Raw genomic sequence first — 23,932 nt, 5'->3', positions numbered from 1 at the left:
CGATGGACCACACCTCGCTCGTCGCTGCTTTCGTGCTTACTGGGCTGGAAGAGGCTAGAAAGGACACTCCTAGACTCGCTACACCGCCCGCCGTGCACCCCAACTCGCCCGCAGCCCTCTTTGGCTCGTTCTCCCTCCCTTCGCCCGTTCCAGACGACTTCGCGACGCGTGCAGATATACAGGATTTCCACGAGCCCTCTGAGTCGACGTGGAAGCAGCGTTTGCGCGCAAAAGACTCGCCAGATTGCGCTGTCTTTGACCCGGACCTCCTACCCGCCTTCTTCTCCTCTTTCCGCGCTTTCCTCGACTCTCGGACCGACGCCGCGTTCTCCGACGAGATAACAGGCGTGCTCCTCGAGATCATCCAGTCGGACGCGAAGGACTACTCCCGGGAGTTTGACCAACTGCACTGGAGGGTTCTTCGTGCCCAGGCAGGCCGTCTCGGCCCCCTGGTCCGCAAATTCGCCAAGCTTTTAGATCCACACTTGCCTGAGTCCGTTCGTGCCGGTCCCGATACCCGCTCTGGCCGCAACGATCATCACCGCGGTGACCTTGACCCCGACGGCGACGTGATCAACCTTGAGACCAAACCGGCTTTCGTCCTCTCGCGCGACCAGGTGCCGTCAGCCGTTGTGATGGTGCAGCATCCTCGGGCATCGACCGATCCACACGGCATCCTCAATCGCCTCATCGAGGCCTTCCGCTCGTCACCCGTCCAGCGTATCGACGCCGGACTCAAAAAGCGCGACTCACATCTTTACTCGCTTCTTCTGAGGGTGCGTGCCTCTTCAGGGTTTTGGCAGACGCCCAGCTGACGAGACGTCCTGCAGATTGCCGTCTCCTGCCGATCTCGCAGCTGCAACACCTTCGTCCTTTTCGACTACCTCCACTACTTCATTGGCTTCCTCGTCCCTCTCGATTCCTCCTCTCCCACCTCCAGCTTCAGGCTCGTCTTCAGCGCCCTAGCACGCTGCGATAGTCCAGAAACGCCGCTGGTGCAGGTGACGACTGCGCTGCTCTATGCAGACAGGTTCTTCGGCAACGAGCTGCGGAGAAGGACGGACAGTATCGTCGAAGCAACAGGCTTACCCGAGCTTGATTTGGAGCCTGTGAAGGAGGAGGAAGAGCGGGAGGACAAGGAGGGAGATGGTGGGCCGGCGACTCGTACGCGGCAGAAGTTGGCGGCTCACACCCTCGCACCCCTGGAGAAGGTAAGGCGTTCAACGTGATGTCTCTCGCTTTCGCTTGCTGACAATTGTGCGTCCCGCAGATCCAACGGTTCCGCCTCGTCTATCCGGACGGCACACCCGCTGAGTTCGCGCCCTTCGTCCGCTTCAATTTTCTCGGCGATGCCGTCTCCACCGTCTCCTTAGAAGCTACTGCCGAGGTAGTCTCTATGCTGGAGATGGACGACTACCTCGGCCACGGCGCAACGAGCGACGTCTTCCGCGCCTACTGGCCTTCTTCTCCCTTCGCCGCCGAACCTCGCATGTCCTTCATTGTCAAACTCCCCCGGAACGCTTCCGACCCAGAAAAGTCTGCCGACCTCCTGCACGAAGCGAAACTGCTCGCTTCGCCTTCTCTAGCGGAGTTTGACATCGTTCCGAGGTTGTATGGCGCGTTCAAGGCGCGCTTGGAGGGCACGGAAGGCAAGGAGATGGTTGCGTTGCTCGAGGAGGACTGTGGCGAGCCGATTGACTGGTGGAAGGACTTGACGGACGAGGAGATGTGCGTTTCGCTTTCGTCAAGAGACCTTTTACCGCAGATTGTTGGCTGACGGTCTTGGTGCACAGCGACCAGCTCTTGGAGGATCTCACTAGGCTTCACGTCGAACACCACATCTACCACGAAGACTTGACGACCGAGTACTCGAATCCTCACAACATCCTCGTGTCGCCCGCCTCGCCGTCGTCCTCGTCAACCGCCCGCCGCGTCCGCGTGATCGACTTTGCTTGGGCGCAAGACGATCATGAGTGTGAGGGAGAGGAAGAGTGCGGCGAGTTGAGGATGGTGCGGGAGTGCAGTGGATGGTCGCGGGGCGGAAAGGCGTGAAGAAGCGCGGGGCAATCGGAAGGCGCCGGAGATGGCAGTGTAGTCTTTGTCAAGCATGTTTTCGAAGCAAGCTGGCAGCTCGAGGATGCAGCGCCAGTACAGGAGAGTTGGCAGAATAAGCTTCCGCGTTTCCATTTCTTCCGCGACAAGCTACGACAACAACCCCTCACTCGCTTAGAGGCCGTCGTCCGAAGGCGCGGCAGAGGGAAGAGCGCTGTCGTCGAGGAGGTCGTCCTCGGTCGGCTCGAAGGCGTCGATCGGGACGCGGAAGAGCTTGATGAGGGGCTGTGCGATGGAATCGAGGTCAACTATCGGTCGTGCCTGGGAAGAGCAGACGAGCGAGGAAGCGGCGGCTCAACGCACCTTGTTGGGGTCCTTCATCAAGACATACTTGCCCTCGGGCTGCTTGAGCGCGAGGTCGGCGATGGTGCGGACGATACCCCACCCGTTGGCGAGATTGATGTTCATCTGCGTCGCAAAGTCACGCGGCTTGTACCACTGCGTGCCGAGGATTGTGTGGCGCGAGGCATCGCGAGGGTTCGCGCGCGAGACGTAGCTGCGAGAGAGACCGGGTTAGCTCAGGCAGTCTGTGGAGGGAGAGGAGCGGCCGACGCACCCCATCTTCATCTGCTCGGCGCCGGCGAGGACACTCTGGACCGCCCAGCGGGCGAGCTTGCTGGAGTTGTTTTTCATCTCGGTCGCGACGACGGCACCACGCTGGCTGTCAAGCTTGGTGCGCCAGTCAGGTGCGCCTCCCGCACCCTGAGCACGCGGGTCGAACTCGTTCAGCGTCTTGATCGTGATGAACGACGGCTGGTCCTCGTTCTGCTGCCTGGTGAACGCGTCGACCTCGGTTCGGACGACGAGACCGACGTCCTCGTCCTCGGTGACCGAGATGTCGAAGCGGCGGTAGCGGAAGACGCACGACGCGAGCGGCTCGGTCTCCATGTCGGGCTGGTAGAACGGGTTCGGGTGCTCGACCTCGAGGCGCGCATCGGGCTCCTCGCGGACGACCTGGAACGCAAAGTTCTGGTTGATGTAGGTCGCCTCGAGCGAGAGGGCCGAGGGCGAGTTGAGCGTGTCTTTTTCGTTCTCCATCGGCGGGTCGGCCGCGTTCTCGTTGACCGAGGGGTAGTCGAACGGACCGCCCTCGCGCTTGTCGATGAAGAGCTTGTCGCCCTCGCGCGTGAGGACCATGTCCCACGGGTAGACGCTGCGCTGGGCGCACATGAGCATCGAGAGGATGTTGTCGGTGACGAAGACGCGCCCGCGGTCCTTGGCCGCGAGCTCCTGCATGACCGGGTCGTCCGACGTCGTCGGGTTGTACCGCACCCGGTCGACGTTCTGCAGCGGCTTCTCGTTCTTCGTGTTGACGCGGTCGTAAGTGCGGTCGTACTCGTAGAGGAAACCGTGCTGGGAGAGGGTCTCTGCCTCGTCGAGGTCGACCTCGAGGCGGAGCTTGTTGAGGCGCGAGTACTCGATCTCCTCGAGCGAGACCCAGTCGTTCCCGACCTGGACACTGGCGTCGCGGGTCCTCTGCTCCTTCCAGTTGTTCCGTCCGCCCTGCGCGCCGCCGCGTCCCCATCCGCCGCCTCCGCCGCCGAAGCGTCCGCCCGCGCCCTGCTGCTGACCCTGCCTGCCGCCCTGCTGCGTCCCGCGCGGACCGCTCTGCTGGAACCGCCCGCCGCCCTGCTGGAACCCACCACGCGCGGCACCTCCGCGTCCACCACCACCCTGCATCCTGCCCTGGTTGCGCTGGAGTCCGCCGCCCGCCTGCACAGGCTTCTTTCCCGCCGCGCCGCCCGCCACGACCGAGAACGAGCTCTCGTCCTCGTCGTGGTAGTACGCGAACGTTCCTGCCGCCGACGCGCCAAACGCCTCCTTCGGCTCGCGCGAGTACTTGCCGCCCTTCTGGCCTGCCTGGCCCGCGGCGGCAGGTGCGGATCCGCCTGCTGCGCCGCTCGAGGTGCCCTCGGCGTTCCAGTCGACGATGCGGCCGAGCTTGTCGTTCTTGGAGAAGGGCGCGTAGGGGATGTCCTTGAACTGGGGAGGGAGGTGCGAGGCAGAGGGGCCGAAGCCGCCCTGGTCATTGTCGACGACGGACGCGATCAAGGAAGAGAGGCTCGCCATCTAGAGAGTAGTCAGGTCGTGTCCAGCGAGCAGAACACGGCACAGGCGGTCGTTGGCGAGGGAGAGGGAGTCGATGGGGACAATGGGCGATGAGGGCGGTGAGCGGGTCAGGCGGGGTGAGAGAAGGGCGTGGCGTGTACAATCGATGTCTGTCAGTTCAGTGAAGCCGTCTGCGAGTTTGCCAGGCGCACTCACGGTGAGTTGTGAGCGTGTCGAGCGAGACCACCACGCGAGCGCTGGCAAGCTCAGGAGGGGAAGCTCATAACACGGCTCACACGCTCTCGTAGGGGCAGCCGGGCGTATCACCGGGCTCTATAGGACTGTACAGCTGAGCTAGCGCACAGGAAGCAGCCAAAGAGGCGCTGTGAAGCGAGAGCAAGTCGTTCCCTCACGCTCCGAGTGTCGAGGGATTGGTACAACGGGTTGCAGCCCAGATAGCCGCGCAGAAGAGAACGACGAGTCGAGTACAACGCGGCGGAGTAGGCGCGAAAGGGAGAGAGAGAGAGGGTCTACGGGCGCGAGAGGAGGGGAAAGGAGGGATGGGCGGATTAGCGAGCTGGTGTCCGGTTCCACGAGAGGTACTGTGTGGCAGACGACATCACCTAGTCAGCATCACCGGTCGAAGCGCCCGGGCGCCGACAAAGCCAGATCGCGACGCACCTGCGGGTCGCCCAACTTCCTCGGCTTGATGCAGTGCCTCAGGGTCAACAACAGCCCGAGCAACACGCACGCTCCTCCGACCGCGATGTACGCGATACCGAGGAACGGGTTCTTGCCGCCGATGAACGAGACGGTCGAGAAGACGAGCGACTTTGTGCCGCCGAACATCGCGACCGGGTAGTCTGTTCGCACATCTTCGTCAGCGGAGAAAAGTGGGTGGGAAGGACACGGACGCACTCATGTGAATGCTGACCTCGTACGTTCCCGTCGGCATACTCTCCTCGTCATTGCGGAAGTACAACTTGCGGAACGTCGGCAATCCCGCCGTGCGCATCCAAACCTGGAAGTGCTCGTCCTGGCTCAAATCTGGCAAGTTGTCCGCTGTGTAGCCGTCCGGGTAGCGGGCGCGCCAGTACGGAGGCGGGACAATGTCGGAGGGAGAGTAGGAGGTCGGTCGGTACTTCTTTGACTCGCCAGGCCAGGCGATGCCTTTGTCGGTCATGTTGTAGGTCACGTTCGATGAGGAGCCGGAGGGCGTGAGCAGGACAGGCTGGAGGTAGGTGTCTGTGCGGCGCAGTCCATCAATCAGTCTCTGCCTGACTCGTCAAGCAGAGCCGCGCGCCAAAACACACCATTGAACAACGAGTTCGCGATCAGTCCACACGGGTAAATCGTCTTCCCGTCCGTCACGTCCACAGGCTTGCAGTCGCCTCCCTTGATGGTGTCGAACGCGACGGCGTGGCCCATCAGTTGGTTCGAGTCGATTGACTTGACGTAGCGACGGTGGTTCTGGTAGTAGTCGGTGACTGCCCACGCGTTCGTCAGCTTGGTCAAAGGGAGGGAGGGAGGGAGCCGGGGAACCGCACGCTTGTAGTACATGAACACGGGCTTCTCCATCTCGACCGGCAGCTGGAACTGCAACCTGCACAAGCTCTGCTGTCCGACCTGCGCACTCTCATCATGCGTAAACTGCCATGACGGAGCCTGCACCGAGACGGACGAGCCGACGCGGTACTCGTATTTGGACGAGGGGAGCTGGGCAAAGGTGTCGTTCGGCGCTTCGAATTCACAGCGCGTGTAGTCGATCGTGAATTCCTTGACCTGCCCGAAGAAGCACGGTGAGCGAAAAGCATGGGGACGAGGGAGGGGGTACGCACCTTGTTACTGCCCCAGAGCAAGACGCCTCCGAGCGGGACAAAGATGAGGCCGATGAAGAAGAACGTCGGGAGGACCGTCGCGGGACTCAAAATTGGTTGCCAGGCCTGCCCAACGCGCAATGATCAGCACTCTCCCTCACACCTCGCCAAGGAAGCGGACGCACCCTCAGTCGCTGCTGTCGCAAAGCAGTGTTGGCCGGCCGCCGGTGCCACGCGACTTTCTTCTTCTCCTCGCCTTCTGTCAGAATCTGCTCGTCGGTCTTGGGCTTGCGGCGCCACAGGACCATCTTCGTTTGTCAGATTCGGGAGGATGGGCGGGAGAGGAGGGTGTGGGAACGGGCTCGTCGAGGGGGAGGCGGCTCTGCGGACGGTGCGGGATGCGCTCAGCGTATACACACAGTCTCATCATGCCATCGCACGCCTCGCCGAGCGCCTTTGACGAGGAGGAATTCGACGATGAGATGAGGTCGAGGCGAGGAGCTGGCGTCGCGCACAGACGACCGCCCGGCGCACCTGAAGTGGCAGAAGGCTGCTTATCAGAGCTGTCAGAATCGAGCCAGCACTTCAGCAAGCTGGCCGAGCGAGAGCGGGTTTGTGGTCGGACGCGAACCGATGCCGAAGGTGAAGACGACGCCGTCGACGCGCAGCTGGGAGGCTCTCGAGCAGTCTAGCGGCATGTCGGTGTGATTGCAAGAGTGCTTACGGGCGAAGGAACGGACAAGGAGGCTCTACGAGGCATGAGAGGGTGACAAAGCCGTCCTCAACGGCAAGAACAGCCTGCAGAGGCCCGAATACGGCTTTTCAATGATCCTGGAGAGCGAGTACAGGTCAGCTAGACCGCGTTCAGCCCCAATACGAAGCGGGAGACGCGCAGCTGGCCTGCTGTTCCGCGCGAACAGGCCGAAAACGAGCAACAGAGCCGCTCTATCGCCCACCAAGACCAGGTATCAAGGTGTGCGTTCACGCCTAGCATGTCAGAGTCGTGCCAAGCAGTCTGGCGAAGCAGCAGTTCAACCTGTAGAGAAATGAGCCCGTTCAACGCCGCAGAACGAGCGAGGGGCAGAGGCGGGCGTATCGGCATCAACGTCGAGCAGAGCGCGCTGTGAAGTGAGGCACATGGCGAGCAGGTCATTAGCAAGCCGTGCAGCCATAGCAAGCCACGCCAGAGCCCGCTGTCGCGAGTCGAGGGTCATGGCAGGAGACCAACCGGTACCAACCCGCTCTTGCGCACAACAAACCGCCTCGTCACGCTCTTCGCAGACCGGCTACCGCTCTGTATGGGCTCTGCGCCCACCCGAACGCTATCTAAGCCTGCTGCGGCCCCGAATGGGACTGGTGGACGCGCGGGAGGGGCGGGTGCTGGGTTGATGAGCGAACGGGGTCGAACGGCGGGAGACGGTGCTGTGGGACGGTCTGCGGGTGCTGGGACTGATTTGTCGGCGCAGAAAAGTCTCGCAAAGGCTCCGCTGATCAGCAAGGTGCGTTGCTCGCTTATCTTCTCCCGCTCATCACCCACACGAACCCCTCATCGCCGCCAAATTCGCTCACTGGCACTCTCGCCATGCTACAGGACACGCGAACGACGTCCAATTCATCGTCAAGCAACAACGCCGGCTTCGAAGACGAAGTCGTCCTAGTCCCTACCTCGTCCTTCTCCTCGAACCGCCAACACACCATCCCGCTCACTACCCCCTCCGCATTCCGTCCTTTCTCGTCGCCCACATCGTCGCAGGATGCGGAAGGTACCGAGGGGCCGAACAAGCCTGTTGAAGGAGTGTTTGCGACGCATCGGCGCTGGACGAACGGAGGAACGGACCGCGATCGCGCAGGCTTGAGCGAAAAGGCGCGGGGCAAGTTGCCTGCCTCGACAGTGGACAAGGTTGCTACGGCTGACAGGCGAAGAAAGAGCCTTGACGCCATCGCGCGCGGCGGGAGCATGTTCGAAGGCGTCGAGATTGAGGTGCCGGCCAGGCGCAAGTCGCGGTTGCATATGCGGTGGACGTCGGGCGATAGCGTTGCGGACGTCACGCTCGAGCGGTTTGCGGCGTCGTCGAGTGGGTCGGCGACGAGTCCAAAGGCCGGTGGTGCGCGGATCTCACCTGCGCTCGTCGAGGACTCGGCATCGCCGCCAACGCGCAGGTCCAGCTCGAGCGGCGAGACCCTCATTGTGTCGAAACATCACCCTTCCGCCGCCAAGCCTCGAGACCACTCAACAAGCCCCGAACTAGCCAAGCAGCTTCCCTCGCCCTCACCGTCAACTTCCCTCCCCGAGAAGAGCCGTGCACCCTCTACCTCCTACTCCACCACTTCATCACGCGCGAAGCACTCCTTCGAACTCATCATCGACCAGCCTGCCCGTCCTCGCGCTCCGCCCAAACCCACTCGCAAACCCCTCCGCTTCCCCGACAAACCCGCCTCTCATCCTCTCAACCTCCTTCGCATCCGCTCCCACCCGCTTGACTCGGATGTGCCTCCGCCTCTTCCAGTCCGCTTCGTCCGCAATCCGCACTTTGCGCCGGCGCAGGAATTGGGATGGATCGAAGGGAAGGGTCCGCATGTTGAGGTGAAGAAGCGGATGGGGCCGGTTGAGCGGGCTGCTGCTGCGTCCCTGTCGATCTCGAGGGAACAGTCGCCTCTCGTCTCGGCAGAAGGAACGCCTGGACCGGGCGGAGGGAGAAGGTCTACTCGTGTGCCAGTGCAGGCTCGTCCGCCGAGCATGATCTACCCCTCAGCTATCGATCGCCTCGCCTCTTCGGCCAAACGCTCTCGCTCCCCCTCCTCGCAACTCCCAACTCCTCCGCCATCCACCTCGATCCCCCTCCCGCGCCGCCCACCTCTCTCAACAGTCCTCCGGAAACGTTACGACTGGCTTCACCCCCGTTCTCGTGGTCCATTCAGGATCGACGGCTCGGCGCTAGGGACGGACCCGACGTTGCTTGGGTACGAGTGGGACGAGGACGAGTTGGATGAGGAGCGGTGGGCGGGCGGAGAGTGGGTTGAAGAGGATGAGGACGACGATGGTGAGGTCAAGACGGGGCGGTATGGCGGGCCTTGTCGCGTCGCGCAGGCGGCAGAGGCTGCTCGACGAGCGCTCTTCTCGCCTCCCTCGTCTTCCTCGTCCAAAACCTCGTCCTCGTCCTCGCCTGTCAAAATCGCCCTCGATATCAAGCCATGGACGGTCGTGCCATGGGCATGGAAAGACTTTGACGTCGCGAAAGGCCGCGCAGGACCAGCCGGAACAGCAGGCTGGGCGACCCGCGATCCATGGATGCACTACCTTTTCGACTCCTCCGATAGCGATGCCGCCGCGTCTTCATCGGTCGTCGAAACGCTCAGCAGTTCTGTTGCGCATCACTCGCCGAGACGGGTGCTTGCTGCCGCGGCATCAGGGTCCTCGTCATCGCCGCCTGCGCAAGTAGGCGCCAAGATCACGGCTGTCCCGCCTTCCACGTCGTCCCCTGCGGTCGTCCAGACGATCGAGTCGACACCTAGCGAAGACGACGCGGTTTCCAGCTCGTCTAGTCGACGCGAGAACGCGCAACAAGCCGGCACGCTTACCTCGCCCGTCATCATCGACTCGACTACCGGCTCGTCCGCTGCGAGCTCGCGGGATCCGTCGCCAGTCCTAGTTGCGACGTCTCACCGGAGACAGCGAATCGAGCATGCGGACTCATCGCCTGACCCGCTCGACCAGCTCTCCGGCTCATCGGTCCATTCGACCGTTGCTTCCTCCTCGCGGCAACATTCGGCGACCTCTCCGACGGATACATCAAGCTCGTCTAGTAGTGCTTCGTCTAGCTCGCGAGGCGTACAGCCCACCGCCGGCCCTTCCAACCCGCACAGGCGATCCCTCAGCCGTCGCCTTCCCTCGACTACCGCGTCATCTACCTCCTCCTCCTCAACTTCGTCGTCTGATGCATCACTTACCTCCTCATCGGTGTCGCCTCCGGCAAAGCCCGTCGCTGTTCCCTCGAACCCGAGAACGCGCCCTGCAAGGCGACGCATCGTCTCGGCGACCACCTCGACAGCGTCGCCCTCCGCCTCCGCCTCGGCATCCACCTCAGCATCGGCATCCACCTCAAGCGTCTCTCCTCCACCAAAGAAGGCACCTCCAGCTCCTCCGCCTCCCGCCGCCAAGAAGCGCAAAGTGGATGACAAGCCCGCCGCGAGACCAAGGAAGCCGCCTACTCCGCCGCTCGTCCCGAAGCAGGCGAACCTCAAGCGTCCGTCTTCGTCGCCGGAGGGGTCAGCGGCGGCGCTGAAGCGGCGGAAGAAGGAACCGACGCCCGAGGGGTTCACTGTGCGTTTGCTCGTCTTGCTCGCGTGCCTTTCGCTCGCTCATGGCCGAATCGTACGCAGCGCTGCGCACATCCTGGCTGCCCCTCGCCCTTCTATCAGTCCAAGGCCGCCTCGTCCGCCGGCAACCACGCCCAGAACTACCACGGCTCGTCGACGACAATCTCGTGGCGCGACCCCGATCGATCCGCCCAGCTCGCGCGGTCGAAGAAGACGGGCGCGTTCGAGTGCGAGTACTGCGGGTTCTGGAGCATGAATGCGGCGAGTACAAAACAGCACACGTACGTGAGGAAGGGGAGGGTGTGTCCTGGACCGCCTCTCCGTGCGCGGTAGACTTGGGTTGCAAACGGTCGTCTGTGCGACTTGCAAAAGGTGTCGTCGAGCGTTTTCCAGGTCTTCTAGCTCGTCCCGTCGAGGTTGTCCTGCTCCGCCAGATTCTCTGCTCTCCTTGCCTTGCTGCACTTCACGTCAGACGGCTGCTTTGCCGTTGCTGCTGTCGCTGCTGCTAGGCGCGGTTCTCGCTGCTGCCCCGAGATCCAAGGTGCCTCAACCCGCCCTCTTCCTGCGCTCTCATCGCTCCTCCTCATCCTCATCAGTTACAACGCATCTAGCCGTCCCTGCGGCGGCCAGTCTGCTGCATTAGAACGCCCATTCCTATCTCTTCGAGCGCACCAATGCAGCGCGCACCTCTCCCACACCCTAACAGCCTCGCCTCGCTCCTCTCCTCATGGCATCTGACCGAATCGCCTGTCAAGGACAAGTCCCGGCCCCCCAAGCCGCTATTCAACTACGCACTGGACGCTGAAGACTTTGACCTCGTGCTCCGTCCGAAGGATCTCCCACGTAGCATCATTCTCGACCGCGAACTTATCCCCTCGACCTGGGCATCCTTCACGTCCTTCCTCGAACGCAACGCTCTGCCGTCCTACTACGCCGACTCGTCTCTCTTGTCATCCCCCGATGTCCCGTCCACCTTTCTCGGCAGGATCTGGGACCTGCGCGAAAGTTGGCAGCGGGAGCTGGTCTCGAAGGACTCGGACGGCGCGTTCCACTGGTCCTCCGTGCGCGGCATCACCGTTGCATGGGTAAGAGCGCTTGACCTCGTGCTGCCTGCGAGGGTGCGAGCGGGACAGGCTGCGCAGGGAGTAGGACTTGCGGTCAAGAAGCGACAGGCGGACGCGCAGGGCGACGAGGTCCTGTACCGGACGCGAGCAGATGGCGTCTTTTACAAGCAGGGATCGATTCTCATCGTCGTTGGGAACGAGCATCCGCAGGCGAGCTGGCCACCCGACTCGCAGGTTCCGCCCGTGGAGGATAAATCGGAAGATGGCGTCTACCGGAGGTTGATCAACTGCTTTCTCGACAAAAATACTGTCCTCACAGGTCGAGAGTTCTTCGAGCTCACCTCCCAGTGGGACAAGGAGGTCTTCGCTCTCCTCTCGAAGGTCAGTCCTTCCGCGTCGCCTCGGCGGCCAAACTCGCTAAGTGTCTGTCTCGGCAGATTGTCGTTGCGTGTGTCAGTCGCTCATGCCGCTACTTCGTCCTCAACGATCCTCTCAACATGATCCTCGGCGTCCTTGTCCCCATCAACGATCCGCACGAAGAGATCGGCAAAAGCGACTTCGACGTCCTCCTCTCGCCGCTCATTCCTTTGACCTCGGCTACACCGCCGATTCCGCAGCTTCTTGCGGGTCTCTACTACGATCAGACGACGCTGCAGATGCTGCACTCGGACCACGTCGAAGCGCTCGTCCTTCAGCACGACCGCCAGGCCGCAGTCGAGTCGGGCACGGCGCACGCTCCGGCGGGACCGACAGGCCGCCAGACCCACGGCATGCTGAGAGTCGCGCCAGCGAAGAGCACACCTCGACTTCGGAGCAGCGTCGAGGAAGGACGGCAGGCTGTCGACTTGGCACAGCTTTCTCAGGTGCGTTTCGCCCAGGCCTCTGTCAGCTGCACTAGCTGAGCATTTTATGTTGCAGTCCTCGACCTTCTTCCTTGTCTACCCTGATGGCGCAATGCCAAACAACCCTCTCCTCCGCCGCATCCCCATTCCGCTCGTCGCACCCTCGGAAACCGAAATCTCTCCTGGTGAAGAGATACCGCTCATCTTGCACATCTACGAATGGATCGGCAGCGGCGCGGCGTCTCATGTTTACCAAGCACTGACAGTCGGTCCCGAAGAGGCGTCTTATGCGATCAAGGTTGCCCGCCGAACACCCGACAACGAGTTTGTCAGCTTCGTTCGCGAAGCAACCTTGCTCGAGCGCCTTAAAGACGCCGCTTGGGTCTGTCATGTCTACGCTTGCCTCGAAGGAGCGGATCGGAAGTGCCCGAGTGTGCTATTGATGGAGTATGGCGGCGAGGCGATCGAGAACTGGGACGAGCTGTCGCGCGACGAGCGGTGCGTTCCGCTCTTTCTCGCTTCACTGCTGCCAATCTTGACATTCCTCTCTTACAGACTCGAGCTCTACTGGAACGTTGTCACGCTCCATCCGCAGTACAACCTCTTGCACGACGACCTTCGACCACAGAACGTCGTCGTCGACCCGCCTCCGTTTGAGACCTTGCCGGAGAACCTCAAGCGTCGCGTCAGGCTCATCGACTTTGTCTGGGCGTTGGAGCACCAGTGCGAGGGAGAGGATACTTGCGCGGAACTCCAGGTCTTCCGGCGCGACCTCGGGCTTTGAAGTTGCGGGAGCCGCTCGAGCATTGCCCGGTCGTTCTAGCGTTGTCGTTGTGGCAATGTACACTCATCCAGGTCGAATTTCGGCGCCGTCAACATCGTCCAGTTCGCTTGGATCGCTTCTCTCGCTCCTTCTCTTCACTCGCTGGCTTCGTCTCGCCGCTTGTGGCTGCGTGCTACGTTTTAGAGACTCCTTGTGTCGCCATGACCGTCGCTGCGCTCTCCCCTCTGCACAGCGCAGAGGGCTTCACCGTCGATGTCCTCCTCCGGATCCAGCGAGCGACCCTCCTCAACCCGGTGCTCGCCTGGCTCTTGCCCGTCCTGACTGGCTTGAGGGCGACTGCGACGAGACCTTACACCTCCAGCAGCCTCCTCGACGCCCTTCAGCTCCTTCCCTCGACCTTCCCCCACATCCTTCGCACAGACCGGCTGTCCCAGCTCGCACTCGCCGTCTTTGCGCTCGCCGCGGGCTTGCAGGTCAACTCGCTTCTCAGCAGAGCGGCGAGGAACAACTTTGCACGGGACAGGAAGGGGTGGGACTGGAAGAGCGAGGTCGTCGTGATCACAGGAGGTGAGGAGGAGCTTTTCTCCGTATCGACCGAGTCTTGTGGGTTCTCTTGTACTGACAATCAAGCCCTCCTCACGTAGGTGCCGGCGGACTCGGGAGCGAGGTCGCTCGCAGGCTCTCGGCGAAGGGTATCAAGGTCGTCGTCCTCGACGTTGCGCCTCTCGCGGCTGATGCTCGTGGGTTTAGCCCTCGCTCGCCGACGAGATCGTATACTGACACCCTCCCTTGCAGCTGCCAGCATCTCGTACTACAAGGTCGACCTTGCGAGTGCTGAAGCGGTCAAGGAAGTTGCTGACCTGGTTCGCAAGGAGGTTGGCGACCCGTGCGTCTCCATTGCGTCCAGTGCTCGAGAGAATACTCAATTGTGCGGCTACAGCTCCGTCCTGATCAACATGGCTGGCGTTGTTCGAGCGAACGCGATCCTCGACATGCCGCAGCGCGAGGTCGACCTGTACGTCGGCGGAACTCGTTCAGTTCGGCGATGCTTCCAGACCCAGGGCTGATCGAGAAGTTCTTTCGTCGTTGCAGCACATACGACATCAACGTCAAGGCGCACTACTACACCACCCAGGCTTTCCTTCCGCGCATGATCGAGGAAGGTCACGGGCATGTCATCGTGAGTTCCCGCTTCACCGTTCAGACGTCCAGCATTCTAAATTTGTTTCGCAGACGATCGCTTCGTCGACGGCGTACCACCAGGCCGCAACGGGCGTCGCCTGTGCGCACCGCTCTCGCTCATCCTCCTCGGACGCAACTTACACCTCTTCCGCAGACTGCTCCTCGAAAGCCGCCGCCCTTTCTTTCCACGAAGGCCTCACCGAAGAGCTACGCCATCTCTACCAGCCCACGTCGCACGCCCGCGCAATCCGCACCTCGGTCATCTGCCCTGCCCACTTCAAGTCGAACATGTTCGCTGGCTTCAAGAGCGGCATTCCCGAGTTCTTTGCGCCGAGTTTGGAGGTAGGGACTGTGGCAGAGTTGGTAGAGAAGACGGTGTTGAGCGGAGAGTCGCAGGTGCGTTCCGATCCTTCGCGCTGCTTTCACTTCGTGCCGGCTCATCATCGCCCGCGCAGCACATCATCGAGCCGTTTTATGCCAAGTGCACACCGCTCGGTCGCGCGCTGCCGACTTGGCTCTACGGCGGCATTCTTGCGTGAGTTCGGCCGCTCTCTTCCTTTCGAGCGAGTCGTCTACTGGCACGTCTCGCAGAGTCTACGCGAAGCGACTGACGATGGTTCTGTCTCGCAGCTGCGCTAAGGACGCCATGGGCGCGGTCAAGGCGTATAGAGCGAAGGAGCAGTAGAAGTCGGCGGGAAGAGGACGAACTGACGGCAAATTGCAACAACGTGGAGTACCACAATGCGGGACTGGACTCAAGTTATGGTACGACAAGCGAGAGCAGAAACACAGCAGTAAGCGCAACGACAGTCACGACAGCCCCTCCTCCCCCGACGCCTGCAAGTCCGCTTCCATCCTGAACTTCTCCAGCTCCCAGCAAGTCCCTTCTCCGGCGCACGCATGCTTCTCTGCCCAGGCGAAGTCGACAAGGCGGAGCTGGCGGTCTGGCCTTGTTGACGTTGCTGAATCCGCGTAGACGACGTTGGCGGGCCTGACGTCGCCGTGCTGGATGCCATGTACAGTATGCAGGTCGACGAGGCTCTTGTAGAGGTTGGTGCTGTGAGGGAGAAGGATCAGTGGCTTGTACGAACGCGCAAAGGTGTAGAGGAAACGTACCGCTCGCGCAAAGACAGGTCCTCCCACTGTTTCAAGGCCTTCCCTCCGTACTCCAGCAACAGCGCACACTTGTACCTCTCGTTGTTACTTTCGAGGTAGGCGATCCGATGGCAGACGTAGGGGACGTCGCTCAGGCTGGCGAGAAAGTTGGCCTCCTCCAGCATCTTCGCCTCGACGCCATGCACGGGCTTGACCGGGAGCTTGACGACGAAGCTCGACGTCGCCTTCTCGTCGCAATGTGCGAGGTACGCGATTGAGGTGCTGCCGCGCCCGATCTCGCGGCACAGCTGGAGCATCAAGGGAGCTGCAGACGCGCTCGTTCTGCTCCGGGTGGGGAGCGGCGACGTAGGCGGAGGCATACGCGTTGGGTCAGACGAGTGGGCAACATCGGAAGCGCCGCCAGATACGAGCGAGTCGTCGCTGCCGGGCTGCGAGTCTTGGGAGCGGCGAAAGATTGGCTCGAGGGGGGTGCTCCGGTCGGGGAATGAGAGGAAGAACGAGGAAGCCTGCGCACCCACTCACGTCAGCTGCATCCACCGTCAAAGTGAATGAGGAGGACGCACGAGAGACAGGTCGGCCAAGCTTGCGACGCTCCTGACCGACGTTGTTCCTCCACGCCCGCCGTCCGAGCTACTTGCGCCGACCTTCAACAAGTCTCGCAATGAAGAACCTCCTCGTGATCGCTCCGTCTGGGCCTCTGAGCTCGACTCCACGCGCTTGGCCTGTGCGTGGTCGGCGACGGCGACGGCGATGCGCTCCCTCGCAATCTTCTGGACAGTCTCGTTGTCGTAGAAGAGTCGCGCCTTGAATTGGGCGATGCACGGTGTCGAGGTGAAAGGGAGGAGAGGAGAGACGACGATGTCGAACTTTCCAACTCCAACGTCGTCCGTGGCGATCTGGGGGACAAGAGTGCCGTATTGCCAGCAGTTGAAGTCGCAGAGAACGAAGTGGCGAGCTTGGTGTGCGATGCAGGAGATGCTCATCTGCCAGATGACGAACGGCTCAGCGGATTTCGGGAGAAGGACGGAAGATGACGAGCACACCTTGGCGAGTATGGTGTAAACATCGTTGTCCGCAGTCGATGTTGAGTCAAAGAACTTCTGGAAGGTGACAATGTTCCCTTCGTCTCGCAGGTACCGGACGAAGCGTCGGAAGACTCGCGGACGAGGCGGGCGACCAGGCATGAGCTGGGTCGGGCAGTCGTCGGGATAGCTCGCCGTCGGGTCCCTCCACTCAACCACCAACTTCCGCCCCACCCCCATCCGGATCACCGCATCACTACGCGTCGTACACTCGATTTCGACACCGTGCGCGTCCAAAAGTCCCGTCTGCGCGGAGCTCTGGAAGGCGGCGCCGCCTACGCCAGCTCGCTCCCCGACAGGCAGGTGCTCGTCGATGGCACTGATGAAGCCGATCGTGAGGTGCTCGAGAGCCTGCGTGTTGAAACTGCCTTTGAAGTACTGAAGCGGCTCGGTCTGCACCATCTCCTTGGTAAAGGCGAGCTTGGTGGGGAGAGTCGATGGCTGGGTGTAGAAGGCATCGTTGGCGTGCTTCGCGAGGAAGGGAGCGAAGGACGACCAGACGATGTCGACGAGTTTGTCGTCGAGGATGATGCGGTCGGGCTTGTCGTCTGCGCGCAGCTCTTGCCGGAGCGAGGAGTTCGATCATTCAGGCGTGCTGGGCTTGCGCTCGTCCCAGTGCTCGCTCTTGACCGGCGTTTCGTCAAAGTGCCAGTCTTTGAGGACACAAGCGAGGCTGTCGGGATGAGGAGTGTGGGCGCGCGGCGGGGTGATCGGCTGGTCTGCCATGGATGCAGTACTGGTGAGATAGAGCTGTACAACTGGCACGTCTGCCCTGAGGGAGGGCACGGGAGGGAACGAGTCGCGAGGGTGGTGGTGGGTGGTTGGTGAACCGTCGTCCGTCCCCTCGTCCAGCAGGAGTTGGGCAGTCCCTATTCAGCACGGCTCAGCGAAGTGGTCACAAATAGCAGCGGACGACGCGGTACGCAACCGCGTTCATGTCGTCGCCAGACGGGTCGATGCGATGAAGGTCGGCTCGAGGCGGCGTCGGCAGAGGGTATGCTTGGGTTCGCTGTGCAGCAAGGGGACAACCGTAGCCGAAAGGCCGAGCACTGGCTGTGGACTGCCTGAAGCGAAGAGTGAACGAGAGAGAGAAGGGAGAGAACGGGCGGGCGAATGGAGGGACTAGAGAAGCGAGTGCTCGATTGTAACCAAGTCCCAACAGCGTTCCATCGACACTACAAGTCGAGAGCGACGAGCTCCTTCAGCTCGACTTCCCGCCGCTCCTTCGCGCTCAGCAACCCTCCCTCGATGAAAGCCACATCCCGCAACGTCGCCCTCGGCCCGCTCCGCTCCTCGACGCTCCGCATCTCTGCGCTCTCCGGTCCCGCAAGCAACGCCTCGCCAAACGCGTCAAACTCGGCGTCGACGCCCTCGGCCGGCAACTCGATCGTCAACTCGTGAGGCGGCTCGTCTGCCTCTGCGTTCGGTACGACGGTGCTGAGTCGTACGACGTGCGTGCGCCGGTCCGAAAAGTCGACGGTCAAGACACCCTTTGAGCCGCGGAAGGTGTATTGGCGCTTCGAGGAAGGCTGCTCGACGCCGAAGGAGAAGGTAAAGTGACCCGAGATGCCGGATTCGAGAGTGACGAGGCCTTGGAGGGTGTCGACGGGTGGGAGGTGCGGCTGGAACTGGTAGGAGCGGGCGAAGATGGTTGCGATGGGCGAGGGGAGCATATGCCGGAGACCGGCGGCAAAGTGGACGCCGCCGTCGAGGATGAAGCCGCTGTGAATATGTCAATGTGAGCGAGAGCACTTGAAAGAAGCAGCTCGGGCGACGCACCCCTGGTACTCTGGCTCGCGTCGCCAGTTTGTCGCGCCCGCCGCGAGACTCGGCTGGATGAAGACATCGACGTCGAACGTCCTCAGCTCGCCAATCTTGCCGTCCCGGATAACCTCCATCGCCTTGTTGAAGCTCGCCGTGTACGGGAACTGCTCCGCAACGATCCACCGCAATCCTTTCGGCTTGAACTCGTCCTCGTACAGCTTGATCAGACGCTTCGACTCGGCGACGGACGGCGTCGTCGGTTTCTCGGAGATGACCGACTTGCCCGCACGCAAGCACTTTTCGACGATGGCTGGTTGAAGGGGAATGGGAAGGGCGAGAGCGACGGTGTCGATGTCTGAACGGGCGAGGAGGGCGTCGAGGTTTTGTTTGGCGTCCTGGTCGTCCGAGTAGACGTCGAGCTGGTGTGCTGTCGAGGTGTGCTTGGCTGCGCCGGAGACGAGGGATTGGGCGGACGAGAGCGAGCGAGAGTACACTGCGACGAGGTGAAGGATTGGGGTCGCTGCGATAGCGGGGAGGTGCTGTGTGCGTTGAACGGTCGGTTAGCGGGCTCTAAAAGTACTGGTACCTCCTCTTCTTCAGCCTGAGCGGTCCTTAGCCGCCGACACCTTTTCCTCGTCCAGCAGAATGACGACCAGCTGGAGTCCGCCTCCAGCGCTCGTGGCGCCCGTCCAGCTAGTAGAGTGCTCTATCCATCTTTTGAATAAGCCGCCCCCAGACCCTCCCACGCCCTGGGACCGCCGTTCTTCCCCTCTTCGATGACGGAACCAGCCCCACTCGACGAGAGTTCCTCGAGCACACAGTCCAGCGAGCCAGCTGCAGCGCGCAGACTCACAGCATCCCGAGCAAAGCCACCTGCGCCCAGCAGCGCGATCCGGCGAGGTTGTTGAGCCATTCGAAGCGAGTTGCGAGAGGAAGACCTTCGAGAGGCGATGGCGACGAGTGAACGACTTTGTTGGACAAGCTGGACGAGGATGAGGGCGATCTATGCAATAGGTTACAGGCTAGACGATTCGCAACATTGGGGAGGTCCTCCTTCTACACTGGCAGCGCAAGTCCCTGCCGCTTCCTGCCCATCAACCGGTCCCACCGCGTCTTGCCCTCCGCTCCAACCGTATATACGAACAGCGTCACCTTCCATGACTGGTAGCGCCACCACGAGCGGAGGCGGTTGATGAACGAGAGGGGCGGGATGTGCGCGAGGTCGTCGAGCCGGATCGCCTGGTTGCAGTACCTGAGTGGGCGAGGGTCAGCGGTGGAGCCAACAGGAGTAGGAGCGTTGTGAGCGAGCAGCGGGAAGAGGCGAGCGAGACTCACTGCGCGATGATCAGGAAGACCCGCAGAGGCGAGTGTGTTGTCTGCAGGGCGAGGTCAAGAGATCTGCGCGACGATGACGCGTCAGAGTCTGCGGGATAGGAAAGCGGGAAGACGGTTCGGCATACCGGTTCAAGTCGTTGACCTTGAAGACCAAGACCAGCCTGCGGAGGTGAGCGTCAGCTCGAGAGAACGAGATTAACAAGCCCGCCTCGCACTCACCGCCTCGGCACACTCCGCAGAATCTCAAACAGCGCCTCCATCAGTCCCTCCTGCTGCACCATCGCCTTCCGCATGAGCTTGCGTTCGTCGTCCGTGTTTTCGCCCAAATCGAGGATCGACCCGCGCCTCTTCGGTCCGTCCTCGCCCTCGTCTGGCACCGCACCCTCGAGCGCCGCGCGGCCCGTGATGGCAGCCTGGAAGAGCGGGTAGTGCGCGTCGTCGATGTTCGCGACGAGCTTGGCGTACTTTCGTCGCGCGGCTTCAGTCTTGGGCGATGGCGCCTCCATCAACGAGAGCCAGAATCGCGCATAGTTGACGCGCAAGTCGTCGGCGAGGTCAAAGTACAGTCCGTGGTCGAGGAGGACGACTTCGAAGTTGTAGGGCGAGCGGGTGTTGGCGAGCGCCGGGCGGATGAGCAGGTTGCCCGCGTGCAGGTCGCCGTGGACAAAGCCGGTGATGTAGATCATGCGAGAGGTGATGCGTGCAATCTCGCGGCTGACTTGGTTGCGGTCGATGTGGTGCCGCTCGAACCAGTCGGCGTCGTCGACGCGGCCGCCCTTGATGACTGCGATAGTGTCGAGTGAGCGACGACGGGAACCCAGCTGCGGGAGGGCAACGCACACTCCATGACCATCACGCGCTTCTTCGCCCAGAGAACGTCGGGAATGACGAAAGCCGTCTTCTCCACGTCCGCAAAATCCTTCTTGCAGCGTGCCGCGTTCGCAGCCTCGTGTCCTGAAAGGTTCGCACCAAGCTCCAATCAGTCACTTGCCGCACCAAACGCTGCGGTAGATTGAACACGAGGTTTGGGCGACTTACGGAAGTCCATCTCGAGCGGCAAGTTGTGCTCCATCTCTTCGCCGAGCCAGGTGAATTCGAAGGTCGGGAAGATGCGCTTGACGACGCCGAGGAGGAAAGTGGTCGTGCGCATGTCGATGGCGGAGAATCTGCGGCCGAGGGGATGGGTGAGTATGCGGTATCAACCTACAGTAGCAGATCGCTCGGTGCTCGCAGCGCAGAGACCGCTCAAAGGAGACCCGCCGCTCACTCTTCGATGTCAGGGTGCATGCACTTGACCGCCACAAGCCTGCCGCTCTCCCTGTCCACCGCACGATGAACCTGCGCCAAACTCGCGACTCCAATCGGTTCCGGGTCGAACGAGCTGAAGAAGAACGACATCGGCGCGCCCGTCTCGGAGAGGAAGAGCGCTTGGAGCTCGTCGAGGGGCGTCGGGAAGCATTGGTCTTGAAGGGGCTTCATCGCTTGAGACCAGGGGAGGGGGACGAGCTGGACGGTCGAGAGGTGCTGGCCGAGCTGCGTGCGGTCTTAGCCGTTAGCGAGTCACGTTGGGGATGGTCTGGCGCAGCCGCACCTTGATGTAGACACCGCCGAGCTTCTTGAGCGCTTCCCTCAGCCGCACAGCCGCCGTCCAATGCGTGTTCTCGTAATCTTCATGTCGTTGCTTCAGCCCCTCCTCCGTCTCGGGCCACGACTTGCGGAACAGGAGCTTGTAGTCGATGATTGCGCGCACGACAGCCCATGCGATTGTCGCACACCGCTCGACGGCGATCACGCCGTGACGGAACGAGATGGAGAGGTTGTAGGCAGTGATGAAGACGGCGAGGGCGAGGCCGAGAAGGAGGAGGATGCGTTGCCGACGAGTTGGCCGCTTGAAGCGCGAGCGAAAGGCGCGCAGGCCGCCAAGGTGCAGTCGCCGGGAGAGGACGAGAGCAATGTCGCGTTGTAGCTGGGACAGTCGCCGTTCTGCCTTTGCTCGGCGTGAGAAGGAAGCCGGTGAAAATTCGGGAGAGGCAGAGGATGCGGGTCGAGGAGGGTCAGGGAGGGGAGACTGCTGGAAACGGCGAGGGGTGAGGGACAAGTGTCGGGTCGCGAGCAGCGCTGTCTTTGGTCGCAAGGGAAAGTGTGAGAGGGATGGCAATGCCTGCTTGCGCGTTAAAGTGAGGCGATCAAGCCGGGCACCACCTGGAGGTAGGTCGACCAGGGTTAGCAAAGCGACAACGGCACGAAACGGTTTCTCTGGGACACCGGGCCTCCTTCCACATGCCCATGCACCGCCCGAGCCTGTTCGCTGCCCTCCCCAGCGTGTGTTCCCGCCTGTCGACATGACGTCGCGTTTCGAGAGATGAAGCGGCGAGACGGCGGCGCACCTGTTCGCAGGCCCGCATGAGCACTCCTCCCGTGCACCTGAAGCACCCGCAAATGTCCTGTCGACCGCAGCATGGCCAGGCGAGGTGGGTGAAGCGAGCGAGGCGGCGTTGTCGAGGAGAAGGGTCGGGTCTGCCTCTTGCCGTGTGGTCGTCCTCGCTCGAATGCTCTTTCAGGCTCGCTGAAGGTGTTTGAAGACTACTCTGGGTGTTTCCACTTCGCCGCAGCGAACCGCTTTCGCTTTCCACGGCGTACCGACTCGTCGCTGCAGCCCGGGTCCTCCTTCTCTCGACGGCAGGCGCAGGCGGTCTTCGATCCAGTGTTCAGCAAACGTGCGACACACAGAGACGACGCCACAGCTGGCGCCCGCTCCATTCTTGGCGAGACCAGTCCTGCTGAGCCCTCGTCCGCGGACTCTCCGTTGGTTGGCCTTGGACGAGATTGCTTTGAGATTGCTTGTCTTGTTCTGCTTCGCCTTCCTCGCTCTCACTGCTCTCATTGCTGCGACATGAGTGACTCCTCGGGCTTCGACAGCCCTCGCAGCCGCCACCGCAGCGAAGACCCCAACGCTCTCCAGCGTCTGCCGTCGACCAACTCGACGGAAGTTAAAGAGATGTGGAACGGTGCGTTCGCGTTTCACGGGTCGGCGTCTCATGGATGACTGTATCGGAGCTCGCGCAGATGTGGCAAACGCTAGGCCAAAGGAGCCGTCTCCCCCGAGGGAAGACTGGCGACCTTTCAAAGGTCGTGCAGAACACGGTATGTCTCGCATCTTTGTAGCCGTTTGAGTGGAGACGAGAGGGATATGCGTGAGGCAGCGGAAGGAGCTGGAAGTCCTGACCGTCGCGAACCACTTTTGTCTGCGCAGATTCGCAAGACCCACTTCTTCGATCGCGCAGAACTCGAGACTCCGGCTGTGCGTACCGCCAGCATTCAAAATTTTGACTTGACTGACGTCTACTGAGGACTCGCAGCTTCAAGCAGACCGAGCAGTGCTGTTGGCCATGACCTCGCGCGCACTGACAGCGACGCACCGAGCTGGACTTCGGCACATCAGCAAGCGCACACCAATGGCGCAACCGCAGATTATTGCCAGGATTGGTCCGAGCAGGCGAAGCCGGGGCCGCCGGTTGACCCCAATGAGAGGAATCGAGGTGCGGTTGTTACCTGCGGACTTGGCCCAAGTCACCTCTATTCGTTTGATGGTCTGCCGTCTCACCCTCCATCTTGACAGCCTTCGTTCCCCTTGCCAAGTACCGCATCAAGAATGTGGCTCGCAAAGTTCTCAATCGCGCCTCCGGTACGCTTCGCTCTCTCTCGACCGCCTACTGCACACGAAGCTGATCGAGGGCAAAACCTCTCTGTTTACGAGGAGTTAGCTGAACTTGGCAGCAACGGGGAACGGAGGATGGCGAGTCGCCGGCGAAAGTACAACACGCAGGAGCGGCAGGAGGAATATGAGCGCGACGCACAGCGGCGAGAGGCATACTTGAGGGAGCGCGCCCACTCGAGTCGCTCGTTGGACTTGTTGGACTCGGACTAGAGTGTCTGGGGCGTGGACGAGGTGCTAAGGAAAGGAACCGGGTTTGCGAAGGTCGTCGCCTGTTCGACCTTGTCCAACGAGAACGATTCAGAGGAAAGCTGTGTTGGCGCTGCGCGGCCATCATTGCTGTGCTACTATCTCGAGCCCGGCAGAGAAGCCTACAATTCTTGCGACAGCACCTTTGCAAGGTCGTGAAGGAGGAGAGCGAGAGCTGAAAACCGCAACCCCCTTCTGCAGCTCGAGCAGACGCTGCGGCAATCCAACGCATCTTGCAAGAGGACGCTGTGATGCGTAGCGGGCGGGAAGACGTGCTGCTGGTGAGTGAGCGTCGCAGGCAAGCTGGACCTCGGCCTAGTTGCGCTCTCCGGACAGTCTCTCTGGGCGGCAGCATGCCTGTTCGCGGTTGACGCGGTCGTTCTGTTGCACTAGAGTCTCGTGTAAAGGAACTAGCACGAACGGAGGGGGAGATGCAAGCGAGATGCGATGGAAGCGAGGGTGGGTTGTCTTGAGCGAGCCGCTTCGAGGCGGTCTTGTCTAGAG

The 23,932-nt window shown here is 61.7% G+C and overlaps 9 protein-coding genes across 9 annotated transcripts; 4 read left to right on the top strand and 5 right to left on the bottom strand.

The window, feature by feature from the left end:
* Positions 1-2: 2 nt before the first annotated feature.
* RHTO_07089 (protein kinase) lies at positions 3-2,052 on the top strand (the record flags this gene model as incomplete). Its single annotated transcript, XM_016420747.1, has 4 exons — positions 3-776; positions 831-1,211; positions 1,271-1,728; positions 1,794-2,052. 4 exons carry the CDS (start codon positions 3-5, stop codon positions 2,050-2,052), a joined length of 1,872 nt encoding a protein of 623 aa, XP_016274474.1.
* Positions 2,053-2,226: 174 nt separating this feature from the next.
* RHTO_07088 (translation initiation factor eIF-3 subunit 7) lies at positions 2,227-4,182 on the bottom strand (the record flags this gene model as incomplete). The annotated part of the gene is made up of 3 exons (XM_016420746.1): positions 2,227-2,337; positions 2,416-2,608; positions 2,669-4,182. The coding sequence occupies 3 exons, from the start codon at positions 4,180-4,182 to the stop codon at positions 2,227-2,229; spliced, it is 1,818 nt and encodes a 605-aa protein (XP_016274473.1).
* A 548-nt stretch (positions 4,183-4,730) lies between these two features.
* Positions 4,731-6,286, bottom strand: RHTO_07087 (LEM3/CDC50 family protein; the record flags this gene model as incomplete). The annotated part of the gene is made up of 6 exons (XM_016420745.1): positions 4,731-4,763; positions 4,843-5,024; positions 5,080-5,406; positions 5,475-5,943; positions 6,000-6,104; positions 6,164-6,286. 6 exons carry the CDS (start codon positions 6,284-6,286, stop codon positions 4,731-4,733), a joined length of 1,239 nt encoding a protein of 412 aa, XP_016274472.1.
* A 990-nt stretch (positions 6,287-7,276) lies between these two features.
* Positions 7,277-10,628, top strand: RHTO_07086 (uncharacterized protein; the record flags this gene model as incomplete). The annotated part of the gene is made up of 3 exons (XM_016420744.1): positions 7,277-7,477; positions 7,570-10,299; positions 10,359-10,628. The coding sequence occupies 3 exons, from the start codon at positions 7,277-7,279 to the stop codon at positions 10,626-10,628; spliced, it is 3,201 nt and encodes a 1,066-aa protein (XP_016274471.1).
* Positions 10,629-10,969: 341 nt separating this feature from the next.
* Positions 10,970-12,985, top strand: RHTO_07085 (protein tyrosine kinase, transcription regulator; the record flags this gene model as incomplete). Its single annotated transcript, XM_016420743.1, has 4 exons — positions 10,970-11,740; positions 11,797-12,222; positions 12,278-12,699; positions 12,757-12,985. 4 exons carry the CDS (start codon positions 10,970-10,972, stop codon positions 12,983-12,985), a joined length of 1,848 nt encoding a protein of 615 aa, XP_016274470.1.
* A 200-nt stretch (positions 12,986-13,185) lies between these two features.
* On the top strand, positions 13,186-14,852 carry RHTO_07084 (retinol dehydrogenase 10; the record flags this gene model as incomplete). Its single annotated transcript, XM_016420742.1, has 9 exons — positions 13,186-13,552; positions 13,630-13,725; positions 13,781-13,871; positions 13,926-14,000; positions 14,078-14,165; positions 14,219-14,267; positions 14,322-14,563; positions 14,623-14,702; positions 14,798-14,852. 9 exons carry the CDS (start codon positions 13,186-13,188, stop codon positions 14,850-14,852), a joined length of 1,143 nt encoding a protein of 380 aa, XP_016274469.1.
* Positions 14,853-14,977: 125 nt separating this feature from the next.
* Positions 14,978-16,767, bottom strand: RHTO_07083 (protein kinase; the record flags this gene model as incomplete). Its single annotated transcript, XM_016420741.1, has 4 exons — positions 14,978-15,224; positions 15,284-15,789; positions 15,847-16,266; positions 16,327-16,767. 4 exons carry the CDS (start codon positions 16,765-16,767, stop codon positions 14,978-14,980), a joined length of 1,614 nt encoding a protein of 537 aa, XP_016274468.1.
* Positions 16,768-17,540: 773 nt separating this feature from the next.
* RHTO_07082 (NAD dependent oxidoreductase) lies at positions 17,541-19,042 on the bottom strand (the record flags this gene model as incomplete). Its single annotated transcript, XM_016420740.1, has 3 exons — positions 17,541-18,087; positions 18,145-18,668; positions 18,983-19,042. The coding sequence occupies 3 exons, from the start codon at positions 19,040-19,042 to the stop codon at positions 17,541-17,543; spliced, it is 1,131 nt and encodes a 376-aa protein (XP_016274467.1).
* Positions 19,043-19,185: 143 nt separating this feature from the next.
* Positions 19,186-21,924, bottom strand: RHTO_07081 (ABC1 family protein; the record flags this gene model as incomplete). Its single annotated transcript, XM_016420739.1, has 9 exons — positions 19,186-19,381; positions 19,465-19,527; positions 19,590-19,625; positions 19,684-20,248; positions 20,305-20,418; positions 20,503-20,630; positions 20,732-20,997; positions 21,056-21,666; positions 21,852-21,924. The coding sequence occupies 9 exons, from the start codon at positions 21,922-21,924 to the stop codon at positions 19,186-19,188; spliced, it is 2,052 nt and encodes a 683-aa protein (XP_016274466.1).
* Between the last annotated feature and the right edge of the window lie 2,008 nt (positions 21,925-23,932).

This window comes from Rhodotorula toruloides (assembly GCF_000320785.1).
Source record: "Rhodotorula toruloides NP11 unplaced genomic scaffold Scaffold6, whole genome shotgun sequence".
Classification (NCBI taxonomy): Eukaryota; Fungi; Basidiomycota; class Microbotryomycetes; order Sporidiobolales; family Sporidiobolaceae; genus Rhodotorula; species Rhodotorula toruloides.
This window is presented reverse-complemented; position numbering and strand designations above follow the sequence as displayed.